Source organism: Scyliorhinus torazame, chromosome 2, assembly GCF_047496885.1.
Source record: "Scyliorhinus torazame isolate Kashiwa2021f chromosome 2, sScyTor2.1, whole genome shotgun sequence".
In the NCBI taxonomy this organism is placed as follows: Eukaryota; Metazoa; Chordata; class Chondrichthyes; order Carcharhiniformes; family Scyliorhinidae; genus Scyliorhinus; species Scyliorhinus torazame.
This window is the reverse complement of record NC_092708.1, coordinates 207,135,221-207,151,807: the sequence shown is the minus strand read 5'-3', so window position 1 is coordinate 207,151,807 and position 16,587 is coordinate 207,135,221. Positions and strand designations below refer to the sequence as shown.

Genomic DNA, 16,587 nt, shown 5'->3' with positions numbered 1-16,587 from the left:
CTTCCCTACTACCGAAGTTAAGCTAACTGGCCTATAATTACCCGCTCACAAAGCTCATTAAATTTTTTTAAGCTGGTGACCAGGCGAATTGATGAGGGCAATACAATTGATGTAGTCTACACGGACTTCCGTAAGGCTTTTGACAAGGTCCCGCATGGGAGAGTGATCAAGGCGGCAAAAGCCTATGGAATCCTGGGCAATTTGACAAGTTCGCTTAGTGATGGGAGGCAAAGGGTAATGTTCGAAGGTTATTTTTGTGACTGGAGCCCGTGTCCTGTGATGTACCATAGGGATCATTACTGGTTCCCTTGCTGTTTGTAGTGAACATTAATGATCTAGATGTGAATGTGGGGGTATGACCAGTAAGTTTATAGATGTGGTAAATAGCAAGGAGGAAAGCCTTAGATTACAGGACGAAATAGACTGGGTGGTTAGATGGGCAGAACAGTGGCAAATAGAGATTAACCATGAAAAGTGTGAAGCGATGCATTAAAAAAAATTATTTATAAATTTAGAGTACCCAATTATTATTTTTTCCCCATTAAGGGGCAATTTAGCGTGGCCAATCCACCTAACCTGCACATCTTTGGGTTGTGGGGGTGAAACCCACGCAAACACGGGGAAAATGTGCGAACTCCACACAGACAGTGAACCAGCGCCGCAGTCCCAGTGCTAAGCACTGCGCCATATCCCGCCCTCAAGTTGTTGTTGAAAGCACAATACTGCAAATCAAAGTGATGCATTTTTGGAAGTCTAACAAGACAAGGGCATATACAATGAATGGTAGGACACTATGAAGTGCAGAGGATCAGAGGGACCTTGAGGTTCCCAGAAGACAGCAGGACAGGTAGATAAGGTTGTTAAGAAGTACAAGAGATACTCACCTTTATTAGCCGACGCATAGAATATAAAAGCAGGGAGGTTATATGGTGCTGTATAAAACACTGGTTAGGCCACAACTAGAGTACTATGTTCCAGCCGCCACACTAAAGGAAGGAAGTAATTGTAATAAAGAAGGCGCAGAGGAGATTCACCAGGGTGTTACCCGGACTGGAGCATTTCAGCTATGAAGGGAGACTGTTAGGCTGGGGTTGATTTCCTTGGAGCAGAGAAGGCTGATGGGAGACCTGATTGAAGTGTAGAAAACTATGAGGGATATAGATAGAGTAGCTAGAAATGTTTTCCCTTTGTAGAGGGGTCAATACCAGGTATAGATTTAAGGTAAGGGACAGGAGATTTAGAGGGGATTTGAGGAAAATGTGTTCACCCAGAGTGTGGTGGGAATTTGGAACTCACTGCCTGAAAGGGTGGTGAAGATGGGAACCCTTACAACATTTTCGGAAGCATTTAGATGAGCACTTGAAATGCCGTAGCAAACAAGGCTACGGACCAAATGTTGGAAAATGGGATTAGAATCGACGTCAGCTTGATGGCCGGCGCAGACACGATGGGCCTAAGGACCTCTTTCTGTTCTGTAAACTCTATGACTAACTCTCTATAACTATAATCTGGTTGGGGCCTCACTGCAAAGTGGGTGCAGTGACATCAGCACTGCAACGCCACCATATCCTTGGGGTCAGGACCTGGTGACTTGACAGTGCCAACAGTATGAAAGTGGCTTTGATCCTGATGAGCACACACGCTCCTCGCCAAGGCCTCAGGGTGGCCATATTGGGCCCATTATATTGTCAGGTATAAAAAAATTCATTCAGCCAAAGACCCATGAGAAATGAAAAGACTGCTCTGTCCTGCAAACTTGTACAAATCAGCGAGTTTATGAAGGATAATTACTTCATAATGATTAAATGCTACTCCCTGAAGGCAGTATTGCCAGAAACGCTAATCAGTGCAAATCACAAACTGCCTATTTCCTTGCTGGAATTGGATAATAGGCCCATAGAAGCATCGCCGAAGAAAAATGTGCAGCGAAACGGGCAAAGATCAGGGGAGAGAGACTGAGTTCATGGCTCTTTGAAAGGGTCGGCGCAAACACGATGGGCCGAGCGGCCTCCTTTTCTGGTGTAAGGTTTTGTGAGTTTTACCATTCCCGGTACACCTCCACCTTGGCCCAATATCTAACGTCACTCGATTCACTAAATCTCAGAACAGGAGGAAGCATTTCAGGTCTCTGAGCCAGTTCCACTGTTTAATTAGACCATGGCCGACTCAAATCTTTTTTTTTTAATTTAGAGTACCCAATTCATTTTTCCAATAAGGGGCAATTTAGCGTGGCCAATCCACCTAACCTGCACATCTTTGGGTTGTGGGGGCGAAACCCACGCACACACGGGGAGAATGTGCAAACTCCACACGGACAGTGACCCAGAGCCGGGATTCGAACCCGGGTCCTCAGCGGCGTGAGGCAGCAGTGCTAACCACTGCCGATTTAAATCTTAATGATCTTAATTCCATCTGCACCCTGCCCCCCCTCCCCCCCCCCACATACACACACACCAACTTGGATCCTTAACCCTTGAATACCATATCCAACAGTAATCTATCAATTTGGACTTTGAAATGTTCAATTGACACCCTCTCCTCCACACGCGCCCCCCCACCCCCACCCCACCCCCACCTCCACCCCACACCTCAAACTATTTTTGAGGAGGAGTGGGTGTGGGAAGAGAGTTCCAGATTCCCGCTATCCTTTCTGTGGAGTCGTGCTTCCTGACATCGGCCCTCAGCAGCCTAGCTGGAATTCTAAGTTTTGCTCTCTTCCTCTGGGCTCCCCATTCTCATCAGGGGAAACAATTGGTCTCGATCGACCCCATCAAATCATCTTAAACACCATTTGGCAACCAATCAGGGCTGAATATTTTAGTGAGATGATTATGACTCTGCAACCCTTGTTTGCAGAAGGCCCTGGGGTGATCGAAAGGAGGTGGTTAGTGTCAGGGTAATTAGAATCCTGGCCCCTTTTCCCACCGCACTGGCTACAGCAAACCGCTGAGTTTAAATGTCCCACTTCACCCTGACAGGAGAGTACGGTAAGCAAGTAAAGGCATGTAGGATAGTCAGGCTGGGGGGAAAGGGAGCTGTGCAACTCACTTGAGGGTGGTCCATATTGGGATGGGGGTGGGGTGTGTGTGAGCATTGTCAGGACGAAGGTGGGGGGTGGGATGAAGATTGCTATGGGTTCAGGACTGCTTTGACACTCCAGCTGATTTACTTACAAGTTAAGGTGGCATCAAAACTAAGTCCAGGGTACATATACGGCAAACATACAATACCAGGGAGCAGTGGTATTTTCGCTGGACTTGTAATCCAGAGACCCAGCATAATGCTCTGGGTTCAAATCCTACCACGGTAGATGGTGAAATTTGAATTCAATAAAAATATATCTGATGGTGACCATCTTTTGCCGTAAAAGCCAATCTGGTTCAAGGGAGGGAAATTTGCCGTCCTTACTACAGGTGAAATCACTGAGCCAGGTACAAGGGTAATTAGGGATGGGCAATAAATGCAGAGCAATAACAAAAGACAGCTTAAATCTGTATATTTCCAGCTAATCACAGAGCAATCAGGCAGGGTAAAATTGGCAATCAGAAGTTTACATAGCAGGGATGTGCTTACATCGGGATAACCAATGGGTCCAGCCCATCTGGGTTTCTGACTGTCTAGGGACCAGAATGTGGAGATGTCGGCGTTGGACTGGGGTCGGCACAGTAAGGAGTCTCACAACACTAGGTTAAAGTCCAACAGGTTTGTTTCGAATCACTAGCTTTTGGAGCGCAGCTCCTTCCTCAGGTGAATGAAGAGGTGGGTTCCAGAAACATGTATATAGACAAAGTCAATGATGCAAGACTCGCATTCAAAGTATTGCCTTGTATCATTGACTTTGTCTATATATGTGTTTCTGGAACCCACCTCTTCATTCACCTGAGGAAGGAGCTGCGCTCCGAAAGTTTGTGATTCGAAATAAACCTGTTGGGACTTTAATCATGTGTTGTAAGACTACGTACAGAGACCAGAAGATCTGGGAGAGTTCAGAACAAATGGGGATAAAGAGGGTGTAATCAGGAAGCATTTCCTCACAGGAAACACAACGGAAATCTAGAACTCTCTCCTAGAAGCTGTTACGGTCAGGAATGATCAGCACGGTAGCACAGAGGGCAGCACAGTAGCACAATGGCTTCACAGCTCCAGGGTCCCAGGTTTGATTCACGGCTTGGGTCACTGTCTGTGTGGGGTCTGCACGTTCTCCCTGTGTCTGCGTGGGTTGTTTCCGGGTGCTCCGGTTTCCTCTCACAGTCCAAAGATGTGCAGGTTAGGTGAATTGGCCATGGTAAATTGCCTTTAGCGTCCAAAAAAGGTTAGTTGGGGTTACGGGGATAGGGTGGAGTTGTGGGATTGGGTAGGGTGCTCTTTCCAAGGGCGGTGCAGATTCGATGGGCCGAATGGTCTCCTTCTGCACTGTAAATTCTATGATGCTATGGTGATGGACTGAACGTTGGAGCAGGCCCAAGGAACTGAATGGCCTCTTCCTAGCTTCCCAGAAGAGGGGGTGGGATTCTCCCTTTTGGGGACTAAGTCCCCACGCCCGCCGGAAAACGGGCAAGAATAACTCTGGACTTTATTCCTCGGAAGTCCGGGGTGATTGCCCATTTTCCAGAGGGCTAGCAGGGCCCCGGCATGCGTCCTGCAGCTCTGGCTGCCGGCGGGGCCCTGCTGTCCAGACCGGCGGGTCCGCGTATGTGCGCGGCAGCCCACTTCGGCACGGGTGTCGCTGACATGGCGGTGCAACCCAGCGGGCCTGCGCGGAGTAAGGTAGGTCCCTCCAGATCGCGATGGCCCGCCGATCGGTGGCCCCCGATCCCGGGCCTGGCCACCGCCCTGAGGCCTCCCCCGGAGTCAGATTCCCCTGCCTCCCATCAGGAACCCCGTCGCGGCCGCGGGTCCGAGCTCCCGCTGGGTGGTACCAGATGTAAACCACATGGGCGGTAGTTCGGCCGGTCGACCGCAGAGAATCACTGAGGGGGCCTGTTCCAACAGCACCCGACTGGTGCCGCTTCGACTGCGCATGTGCGACTGCCGGGTCCGCGGAGAATCGCGGAAGCGCGTCGCGCTGGATTTCTGGCGTGAACGGCTATTCTTCGCCTCAACGCCGGGCGCGATTCCGGTGCGGAGGGTTGGAGAATCCCACCCGAGATGTTTGGAGAAATGTGAAAATTCTGGTGAAATTATTAAACCCAAAAATAATTCTAATTAAATGTGGAAAATGGTTAGAAATGGTTGGGAAACAAAAGGGAAAATGGGAACTAGGGAAGGGAGAGAAAACGGAATGAAAGTACTGATTCTCTAAATGTGATTGCCTAAGGATTTTTATAATATATCTATGAATATATTGAAACCAGATTTATTGTAAGATTGGATCGTTTCTGGCCCTCGGGACTTGGTGAAGTGAGTTGAGAAATGGCTGGCCCTAGGGGACAGATAATGTCAGTGCTGTTAAGAATTTGCAAACTACCCTTTGCAATTGAAATCTAAAAGGATTTTTATGTACCACAGAGAGAGGAAATAATAGTGTGATTATTAGGCCGGAAAAGGCAGTAATGTTGGAATACCAGAGCAGGAGGCGGTCATTCCGCCCCTCAAAGCGGTTCCACCATTCAATCGGAACATGTCTGTATTGTAAGTCCACCAATCAGCTCTGATTCCATGGGCAGGATTTACCGGCTGTTCACGGCGCTACACGGGTTTCCCGGCAACAAGGAAATCGCGCTGACAGCGGCAGGGTTGGTAGATCCTGTTGGCAGGCCGCCTCCTCTGCTGAATAACAAGCAGTGGGGTGGCCAGTAAATTCCGCCCTTAATGCCCTGATCTACCAAACATCTGCACAAGCTATCCTCCTAATTTGCAACCACAAGATTAGTGTATAGATTAGTTTTGATGCTTTTCAAAGTGCTTCTTTGAGGATGTTTTTTCCTGCCTGGTGTGTCTAGACCCAAGAGAGACAGTCTCAGGACACCCCAGGTTAGGCCATTGAGGACTGAGATGAGAAAACAAATTCTTCATTCAAAGGGCGGTGAACCTGTAGATTCCCCACCACAGAAGGCTGTGGAGGCCAAGTCACTGAATGATTCAAGAAAGAGAAAGATCATGGGCGAAATTCTCCATTATCGGCGGAAAGTCCGCAGATCGGCGCAAAAAACGGTGCAAATCCCTCTTGCGTCACGTCATAAAAATGGGCCGATAGTCTGCGGCCCGAAATGGGCTAGCAGCGACGTAACGGGATCCGCGCAGCTCCCCCCCACCCGACCGGAACAGCCGACCGCAACACCCGACTTGATGGCTGGCCGTCGCTCAGCCCCGAGGTTCGAGTCACGCGATGTGGAGGCGCTCCTGGACGCGGTGGAGCAGAGGAGGGACGCCCTGTATCCTGGGCACGGCCGCAGAGTTGCCCCACGCCACAGCCGGCGTCTGTGGAGGGAGGTGGCAGAGGCCGTCACCGCTGTGGCCCTAACACCACGGACAGGCACCCAGTGCCACAAGAAGGTGAACGACCTCGTCAGAGCAGGCAGGGTGAGCCTCCCCTATATCCCCCCCTCCCCCATATCCCCCCCTCCCCCATATCCCCCCTCCCCCATATCACCCCCTCCCCCATATCCCCCCTCCCCCATATCCCCCCCTCCCCCATATCCCCATATCCCCCTCCCCTATATCCCCCCTCCCCCATATCCCCCCTCCCCCATATCCCCCCTCCCCCATATCCCCCCTCCCCTATATCCCCCCTCCCCCATATCCCCCCCTCCCCCATATCCCCCCTCCCCATATCCCCCCTCCCCCATATCCCCCATATCCCCCCCTCCCCCATATCCCCAAGTGAATCCAGCCCTAACCTTAACCTCTGCAATGCACGCGCAACCGATGGCGTGCATTCATATACCTGCCTAACACTGTTGCCTTTTACCCTTGCCACCCCCCCCCCCCCCCCCCCACAGGAGAAGCGCGCACACAACAATAGGGAGCATGTGAGGACTGGAGGAGGGCCCGCTGATGAGAGGCCACTGACCGTACACGAGGAAAGGGCCCTGGAACTGGCTGGCGGACCTGAGGACCGGGAGGTTGCTGATGCAGAGGTCGGGGCCCCACGAGCAAGTGAGCCACCAACAGCCCGTCCCCATATCCCCCCTCCCCTATATCCCCCTCCCCCGTATCACCTGATCACTGCCTGATGTCTAACCATGCATGCTTCATTGTGTATCGCAGGACCAAACGTCCAGGCACCCATCCCCGCAGATGCAGACCGCCCGCAGGATGCCCCTCGGAGACCACAGGAGACGGAGAGACCCGCACCCTCCAGCATGCGACGCCCGCAGGATGCCCCTCGGAGACCACAGGAGACGGAGAGACCCGCACCCTCCAGCATGCGACGCCCGCAGGATGCCCCTCGGAGACCACGGGAGACGGAGAGACCCGCACCCTCCAGCATGCGACGCCCGCAGGATGCCCCTCGGAGACCACGGGAGACGGAGAGACCCGGACCCTCCAGCATGCGACGCCCGCAGGATGCCCCTCGCACACCACGGGAGACGGAGAGACCTGGAGCAACAGGGAGACGACACCCCCGTCACGTGCGGGAGCGACCACCCAGCGATGAGGAGGGCAGCCACAGGCCCCCGTCACATCCGAGCCAGGACACCACTACCCAGGACACCACTATCCAGGACACCCCTACCCGGGACACCACTATCCAGGACACCCCTACCCGGGACACCACTATCCAGGACACCCCTACCCGGGACACCCCTACCCGGGACAGCACTACCCGGGACAGCACTACCCGGGACAGCACTACCCGGGACAGCACTACCCGGGACAGCACTACCCGGGACAGCACTACCCGGGACAGCACTACCCGGGACAGCACTACCCGGGACAGCACTACCCGGGAAGACGAAATACCGGACAGTGACTCAGAGTGGATGGGTGGAGACGAACCCCCACCCCAAAGTGCCATGGACTCAGAGTGGGACGAAGAGCACGACACAACGCCACTGCTGTCACCAACACCCTCCACCATCGCAGAAACACTCACCACGGTTGGGCACTTTAGTGATGAGGCGTCTGGTACACTCACTGGTGCGCACAACACAGCCGTCCCGGTACAGCAGGTGGAGGTAGGAGCAGCAGAGGGACCGGGCGGTCGGAGGGCAGCCCAGGCCAAGCGAACATCTGCCGCCCAGATGGATCCCGGGTTCCTGCAGTTACCACACCCACACATAGATCCGATGCAACCACCGACACGGAGACGAGCGAATAGGGTGACGGGTGGCTTGCGGCGGCTGCGGTCGCAGGTGGAGGAGTCCACCCGCGTCCAGGAGCTGGGAGTGGTCCCGGTCATGCGTGCCACCCAGGCTGACACCGCACGGGTGGCGTTCGCGGTGGAGGCAATGGGTGCGACGGTGTCAGACATGGGGAACGGTTTGCGAGGCCTGGGGCCTTCCGTGCAGGCGGCGTCTGTGGCCCAGGAAATGGCTGCCCTCTCACAGGAGGCCATGAGCCAGTGCCAGCGCCAGATGGCAGAGGCGCTCAACGCCATAGCCCAGTCTCAGCAGGCCATGACCCAGTCTCAGCAGGCCATGGCCCAGTCTCAGCAGGCCATAGCCCAGTCTCAGCAGGCCATGGCCCAGTCTCAGCAGGCCATAGCCCAGTCTCTGCAGGCCATGGCCCAGTCTCTGCAGGCCATGGCCCAGTCTCAGCAGGCCATCGCTGAGGGCATCGGCGCCAGTGGCCATGTGCGAGCTGGCGTCGCACTGTCGCAGACAGGGTTCGACAACCCCCTGGGCTCCATGGCTGCAAACCTGCTGACCTCTGTCGATACCAGCACGGGCCTCCAGGACTGGCAGCGCCAGATGTCGGGGGCGCGTCGGATGGCCAGTCCGTTCGCATCCCCCACCCATGTAGAGGCCTGGGGGCCATCGGGCACCCCGAGGGAGGAGGAGGTGGTGTGGTCCGTCCCGGCTCCCTCTGTAGGGGAGGTCCCGGTACACCGCGACACCTCGGACTCCCCCCCCTTCCGTCCCAGGTGCATCGGGTGGGCAACGGGCAGGACAGGCTGGCAGCTCGCCATCCCAGTCACCCGGGCCGCAGCCTGGCCCATCTAGGCCAGGACGCCCCAGGAAACGGCCGCCAAAGGGATCCAGTGTCAGAGGGCAGGAATCACAGGAGTCCACCTCCAGTTCTGCTGTACCGTCTGGGGAACCACGTAGACGTAGTCAAAGGGCCCGTAAGGCCAAACAATTAGACACTGAGTAAGTTGGCACGGGTGCAGGGCACAGATGAGTTTTAGGGGCTAGGGCACGTGCATGAACTCCTTTGGTTATTAAAGTCAATGTTACACCTACCGAAGCTGCCTTTGTGCTCTGTCCAAAGTGTGCGGGCGTGTCATGTACGTTGAGCGCAAGTGTGTGTGTGACGGGTGGTCTTACCTCAGCCCCAGGTGAGTCTGCCCCCTTCCCCCTGGGCCGCCATCAACATCCCCCGGGCAGAGGACAGGACCGTGCGCTGCAGTGTCACAGCCGCATGCAGGGATGGTCCGGGTGGATGGTGGTACTGTGGCCATGGGTCAGACATAGTCCAACGATGTAGAGCCAGGAGCTCATCGGAGGCGGGTTGTCATCATCCTCCATGGCCTGCGATAGACACGCGTCCACCCGCAACTGGGTGAGCCCGGCCCGTTGTGCCGCCGGTGGATCGGCAATTGGGGGGGGGGGGGTGGTGTGCATGCGGGTGGGGTGTGTGCGGTTGGGGAGGGGGGTGAGGGTGCTTGGTGGGTGGATGGGTGGGGGGTGTGGGTGGTCGGCTGTTGTCATGGTGTGCGGTCTGTGGCCATACTACCCGATTCCCACGCCCATCTAGTCAGTGAAGCGGGCGTCTATCAGTCTGTCCCGTGCCCGCTGGGCCAGCCGGTAACGGTGGACAGCCACCCGCCTGTGTCTACCCCGTCTGCCCTGACCATTGCCCCCATCCCCCTCATCTGGGGAGGACTGGGCCTCTTCCTGCTGCTCCTCCACTCCGCCCTCCTCTGCCTGCGGCACATCGCCCCTCTGCTGGGCTATGTTGTGCAGGACGCAGCACACCACAATGATGCGGCCGACCCTATCTGACCGATACTGGAGGGCGCCCCCAGAGAGGTCCAGGCACCTGAAACGCATCTTCAGCACGCCAAAGCACCTCTCGATCACTCCCCTTGTCGCTACATGGGCATCATTGTAGCGGTTCTCCGCCTCATTGCGTGGCCTCCGTATAGGCGTCATCAGCCACGATCGCAATGGGTAGCCCCTGTCGCCCAGCAACCAGCCCCTCAGCCGGGGATGGCGTCCCTCGTACATGCCGGGGATGGATGACCGCGACAACACGAATGAGTCGTGTACACTGCCTGGGTGACGGGCGCAGACGTGCAGGATCATCATGCGGTGGTCGCAGACCACCTGTACGTTCATTGAATAGGTCCCCTTCCTATTAGTGAACACGGCCCTGTTCTCTGCAGGTGGCCGCACGGCGACGTGCATCCCATCGATCGCGCCCTGGGCCATGGGGAACCCGGCAACGGCAGAGAAGCCCACGGCCCGGGCATCTTGGCTGGCCCGGTCCACGGGGAACCGGATGTTGCGGTGCGCCATGGCATAAAGGGCATCTGTCACTGCCCGGATGCACCGATGTCTGCGATATGCCGGACAGGTCCCCACTCGGTGCCTGGAATGACCCCGTTGCATAAAAGTTCAGGGCCACCGTAACCTTGACGGACACGGGGAGAGGGTGTCCCCCGCCAGTGCCACGCGGTGACAGGTGTGCCAGCAGGTGGCAGATGTGTGCCATGGTTTCCCGGCTCATCCGGAGTCTCCTCCTGCATTCCTGGTCCGTGAGGTCCTGGTATGACTGCCGGGGCCGCCCTCGGGTGCCTCCGTTGCCGTCCTCCTCCCCCTCCTCGTCCTGTCGGTCAGGTGTCCCTCCAGCCTGGGCGGCTGCCGCCTGCCCCTCTGCGGCAGCCTGTGCCGCCTCTCTGGCACGCTCCTCCTCCTCCTCCTCATCCAGGGCAACATGAGCGGCTGCCACCACGGCGGCCAACATCGCTGGATGGTCTGAAAACATGACGGCCTGGTGGGGGGGAGGGGAACGACGACATGTCATCATTGCCCATATCCCCTCCTCCCCCCAGCCAGGTGGCATGGACCGCATGGGTCCAACTGTTGGAGGCTGGCACCTGGCCAGGTGGACCAACTCATTTGCCCTCCCATCACCCACCCCGGCACGGACCCCCTCCCCAACCCCCAACTTCCACCCCGGCACGGACCCTCCCTCCCAACCTCCACCCCGGCACGGACCCCCCCCCAACCTCCACCCCAGCACGGACCCCCTCCCCAACCTCCACCCCAGCACGGACCCCCCCCAACCTCCACCCCGGCACGGACCCCCTCCCCAACCCCCAACCTCCACCCCAGCACGGACCCCAGCACGGACCCCCCCCCAACCCCCAACCTCCACCCCGGCACGGACCCCCTCCCCAACCTCCACCCCAGCACGGACCCCCCCCCCAACCTCCACCCCGGCACGGACCCCCTCCCCAACCTTCACCCCAGCACGGACCCCCCCCCCAACCTCCACCCCGGCACGGACCCCCTCCCCATCCCCCAACCTCCACCCCAGCACGGACCCCCCCCCCCCCAACCTCCACCCCGGCACGGACCCCCTCCCCAACCCCCAACCTCCACCCCAGCACGGACCCCCCCCAACCCCCAACCTCCACCCCAGCACGGACCCCCCCCCAACCCCCAACCTCCACCCCGGCACGGACCCCCCCCCCAACCTCCACCCCGGCACGGACCCCCTCCCCAACCCCCAACCTCCACCCCGGCACGGACCCCCCCCAACCCCCAACCTCCACCCCAGCACGGACCCCCTCCCGGCACTCCCCCGGAGCCCAGCCTACACTAACCACCCCCCCCCCCGCCGCACACACACACACACAAGCCGAGACACACCTCTCCTCACGCAATCAGTCTGCGGCCACGCCATTTCCTGCCCAGAGCCAACCCCCCAGGCCGTCACTCACCTCCTCGCTGGTCGGCGTGAGCCTGGAGCACCGGGTCACGCCGATGAAAAGGAGGTTTGATTGACGTCGACGTGAACGGTCATCACGTCGACGGGACTTCGGCCCATCCGGAAGGGAGAATATCGGCAGGCCGAAAATCGGCTGCCTTGCGCAGACCCGTGACATTCTCCGCGGCAGCGGCGCCATTAACGCCCCGCCGACTTTTCTCCCTTCGGAGACTTCGGCGGGGGCGGGATTCACGGCGGCCAACGGCCATTCTCCGACCCGGCGGGGGGTCGGAGAATGACGCCCCAGATGTTGTAGGTTTCAATGGCATCAAGGGGTATGGGGAGAAAGAAGGAATGTGGCAATATGATCAGCCATGGTCATATTGAATGACGGATCAGGCTCGAAGAGTTGAATGGCCTTCTTCCAATGCTTCTCAGGAATGTAATAAGAAAATATTTAAGGCTCGTGAGTTTAGTTTTAAAAATAAATTTAGAGTACCCAATTCATTTTTTCCAATTAGGGGACAATTTAGCATGGCCAATCCACCTACCCTGCACATCTTTGGGTTGTGGGGGCGAAACCTACGCAAACTCGGGGAGAATGTGCAAACTCCACACGGACAGTGACCCAGAGCCGGGATCGAACCTGTGACCTCGGCGGCGTGAGGCAGCAGTGCAACCACTGCGTCACTGTGCTGCCCTAAGTGTAGTTTATTCAAAGAGGGAATTTTAAGGAAGGAGAAGGGACAGAGAGCTGGCAGAGTGGAGATATTTAGGGAGAGAATTCCAGAGTTTAGGGTTTCGGTAGCGTTAATGTGTTCAGAAATAGCGGGTTTGTGCTATGAAACCTGGAACACGTTTGCTTGAAGAGTGCTGTCCCTGACAGGTCAGGTAAATCAACATGGTCGCTGAATGGTTGTAAATTGGGAGAGGGGAGTGTGCAGCGGGACCTGGGTGTCCTTGTGCACCAGTCGCTGAAGGTAAGCATGCAGGATAACCATTTCAAAGTGCTTCTTTGAGAATGGTAAAGAAGGCTAATGGTATGTTGGCCTTCATTGCGAGAGGTTTTGAGTATAGAAGCAGGGATGTGTTGCTGCAATTATACAGGGCCTTGGTGAGGCCACACTTAGAGTATTGTGTGCAATTTTGGTCTCCTTCTCTGAGGAAGGATGTTCTTGCTCTCGAGGGAGTGCAGCGAAGGTCTTCCAGACTGAGTCCAGGGATGGCGGGACTGACGTATGAGGAGAGATTGACTAGGTTGGGATTGTTCTCGCTGGAGTTCAGAAGAATGAAGGGGATCTCATAGATGTTTACAAACTTCTAACAGGACTAGACAGGGTAGATGCAGGGAAGATGTTCCCAATGACGGGTGTGTCCAGACCCCAGGGGTCACAGCCTGAGGATTATGGGTAAACCATTTCAGACAGAGATAGGAGATATTTCTTCACACAAAGAATGGTGAGCCCATGGAAATCATTACCACAGGAAATAGTTGATGCTAAAACATTGAATATATTCAAGAGGTGGCTAGATATAGCACTTGGGGTGAATGGGATCAACGGCTATGGGGAGAAAGCAGGATTTGGCAATTGAGTTGGATGATCAGCCATGATCGTGATAAATGGCAGAGCAGGCTCGAAGGGCCAAAAGGCCTCCTTCTGCTCCTATCTTCTATGTATTTATATATCAATGACTACACTTGCGTGCTTCATTGAGAAGGCCTCAAGCCTGGTTGCTTGACATTTGCTTTTTGAGCAGTGTTGGCTGGAGACACCTCCCTGCACCACAAACACCAGTCCCACCCCATTCCCCTGCCTCAGATTGCAAATGCATTATGATTTTGAATCGTGCATGGAGACAATTTGTGCAACAAGGCTGAATCGCCCACCACTGCTGCCAAGGTCGCTGCATTGGGGCATTGGGAAAAGGCTAAAATCGTCCAATGACACAAAAGGGGCTGGTTTAGCACAGGGCTAAAGAGCTGGCTTTTAAAGCAGACCAAGCATCGAACCTGCAGCATGGTTCAATTCCCGTACCAGCCTCCCCGAACAGGCGCCGGAATGTGGCGACGAAGGGCTTTTCACAGTAACTTCATTTGAAGCCTACTTGTGACAATAAGCCATTTTCAGTTCATTCATTTTCAATTAACACAACTTCATGCCCACAAACCCGTTCTTGTCCCAGTTTGACCTAAACGTACGAGCTGTGGGTCAGTCCACAGCTCTCTTGTCTCCGAGTTAGAAGGTTCTGGGTTCCAAGTTCCACTGCTGAGACTTGTGCACAAATCCTGGACAATCTGCACACTGGAAGATCCCACAAACCAATAATAACCAGATAATCTATTAATAATGATGTTGGTTGAGGGCCTCAGTTTAACTCCCTTCCTCAAGGTGGCAGCACTGACAATACCTCTTCTCCTCAGCACTGAACAAGGGCACCAGCCTAGGTTTTGGGTTCAAGTGACTGGAGTGGGGCCTGAACCCACTGCCTTCAAACTCAAGAGGCAAGAGTGTTTCCCACTGAGCCACTGCAACGAAATTTGCAAAGGTTCGCCGGAGGTTGAAATCTTACCTGGCACTGCTTGCTGGGGAAGACACGACCATTTCCCAATTCCCTGCCCGAAGCATTGACACATGTACTGGATTCCGTTAATCTGCTTTGGAAACATGTCACCAATCTGGTAAAATTGCTGCGCGTCGGTGTCCTGGCACTGGTCTAGGGAAAGAGAGACAGCCATTACATAGATGTTGTAGCAGAGAAACAAGCTACTGAATAATAATAATAATCTTTATTAATGCCACGCATAGGCTTTATTGAATTAATGCTGCAATTCAGTTGCCATGAAAATCCCTTAGTCGCAACACTCTGGCGCCTGTTCGGGTACACTGAGGGAGAATTCAGAATGTCCAATTCACCTAACAAGTACGTCTTTCAGGACTTGTGAGAGGGAACCGGAGTGCCCGGAGAAAACCCACGCAGACACGGGGAGAATGTGCAGACTCCGCAGAGTCAGTGACCCAAGCCAGCAATTGATCCTGGGACCCTGAGGATGTGAAGCAACAGTTTGCAAACGCTAGCTTGTGCCAGTGTATATACACCACACAGATCACCTCCCACTCCACCTCAACGCTATCACCAAACTTCTCGATGTCTTTCCCATTCACAGGATCATAAAATCATAGAATCCCCAAAGTGCAGAAGGAGGCGATTTAGCACATCGAGTCTGCACCCACTCTCTGAAAGAGCACCCCACCCCCAGGCCCACACCCCCACAAACCCACCCAACCTTTTGGACACTAAGGGATAATTTAGCATGGCCAATCCATCTAACCGGCATCTCTTTTGATTGTGGGAGGAAATCGGAGCAAACAGAGGAAACTCACACAGACACGGGGAGAATGTGCAAATTCCACACAGTCACCCACGGCCGGATTCGAACCCAGGTTCCTGGCGCTGTGATGCGGCAGTGCTAACCACTGTTCCCCTTCATTTACTTATCTAGCTTTCCCTTAATGCAACCACCATTCTGTAGTGAGTTCCATATTCTCACCACTTTCTGGGTAAAGACTGGATTTGTTGGTGGGTGCATTAAAAAGATAGCTGCTCGTGTTGAATCCCCTCCACAAGTAGAAACAATCTGCTCTGCAGCTACCCTGTTAAACTCCTTCATAAACAATAAAAGATGGTCGCCCCTCTTCCTTGTCTGGTGGAAGGAGTCTCGGCCTTCTCAGTCTTTCTTGACTCTTATAGTGGACTAGTTCCTACTATTATCCACATGAACCTCTTCAACTCCTCCCTCAATGTCAACTGTGAGAAATACACACAAAATGGACGGGGAACGTGTTCCCCCTGACCCAGATGTGACCCTTGATTCAAACTACTGGAGCACTCAGTCTCTTATTTCTACACCATTTACAGAAGAGGAAAGTGTGCGGCAGCGAAACATGATTAAACCTCGGAGCTGTCTCACCTCAGAAAAAGAGAAATAATGGGGGTGGGTCAGAGGGGTGTGAGAGAAAGAGTTACACTTTTATGCTGAAATGATGCACACGTTTCCCGACCTTGCTAAACACTGATTGCATTTAATATCCTGCTATATCATGCAGGGGGGAGTGGGCCTTGTACCCTCACTTAGATCAATGTTAAACAGAACGCTGACTACAAACTGTCTCCCCCCACTTCCCCTTCTTATGAAGTCATGCCCAAAGGGGTACTTGAGGGATGGGGAGCCTGGGGGAGAGGCCTGGGGGAGAGAGAGGGGGGGGGTTAACAGAATTGGGAGATTCACAGAATCTTGCGTTTGGAAATACTAGAGTTTGGATTTTTCCTCACTGCCCCCCCCCCCCCAGTCGCTTTTTATGTATAATGGAAGTGGTGAAATCATATCCATTAAAAGTTTTTCCAGCTGACTGGAATACCAGACGCTTGCTGCAGGTGAGGATATATAAAGGGGATTCAGAGCAGGAATAAAGCTTCAAAGAGGGGGTTGAGTAGTATACCAGCGACTTGGGTGTTTGCTTTCTTTCCACTGAGGACTCAACAAAC

General features: G+C 54.7%; 1 protein-coding gene across 6 annotated transcripts in view; it reads right to left on the bottom strand.

Annotated features, from left to right (window-relative positions):
- The window catches only part of LOC140395386 (fibronectin-like), a 161,807-nt gene that overhangs the window by 109,990 nt on the left and 35,230 nt on the right, over window positions 1–16,587 (bottom strand). For all 6 annotated transcript variants that reach the window (XM_072483085.1, XM_072483095.1, XM_072483103.1 and 3 more), the window contains exon 12: window positions 14,614–14,757. In XM_072483085.1, the coding sequence (XP_072339186.1) occupies window positions 14,614–14,757 (144 nt within the window). The remainder of the gene's footprint in view (window positions 1–14,613; window positions 14,758–16,587) is intronic.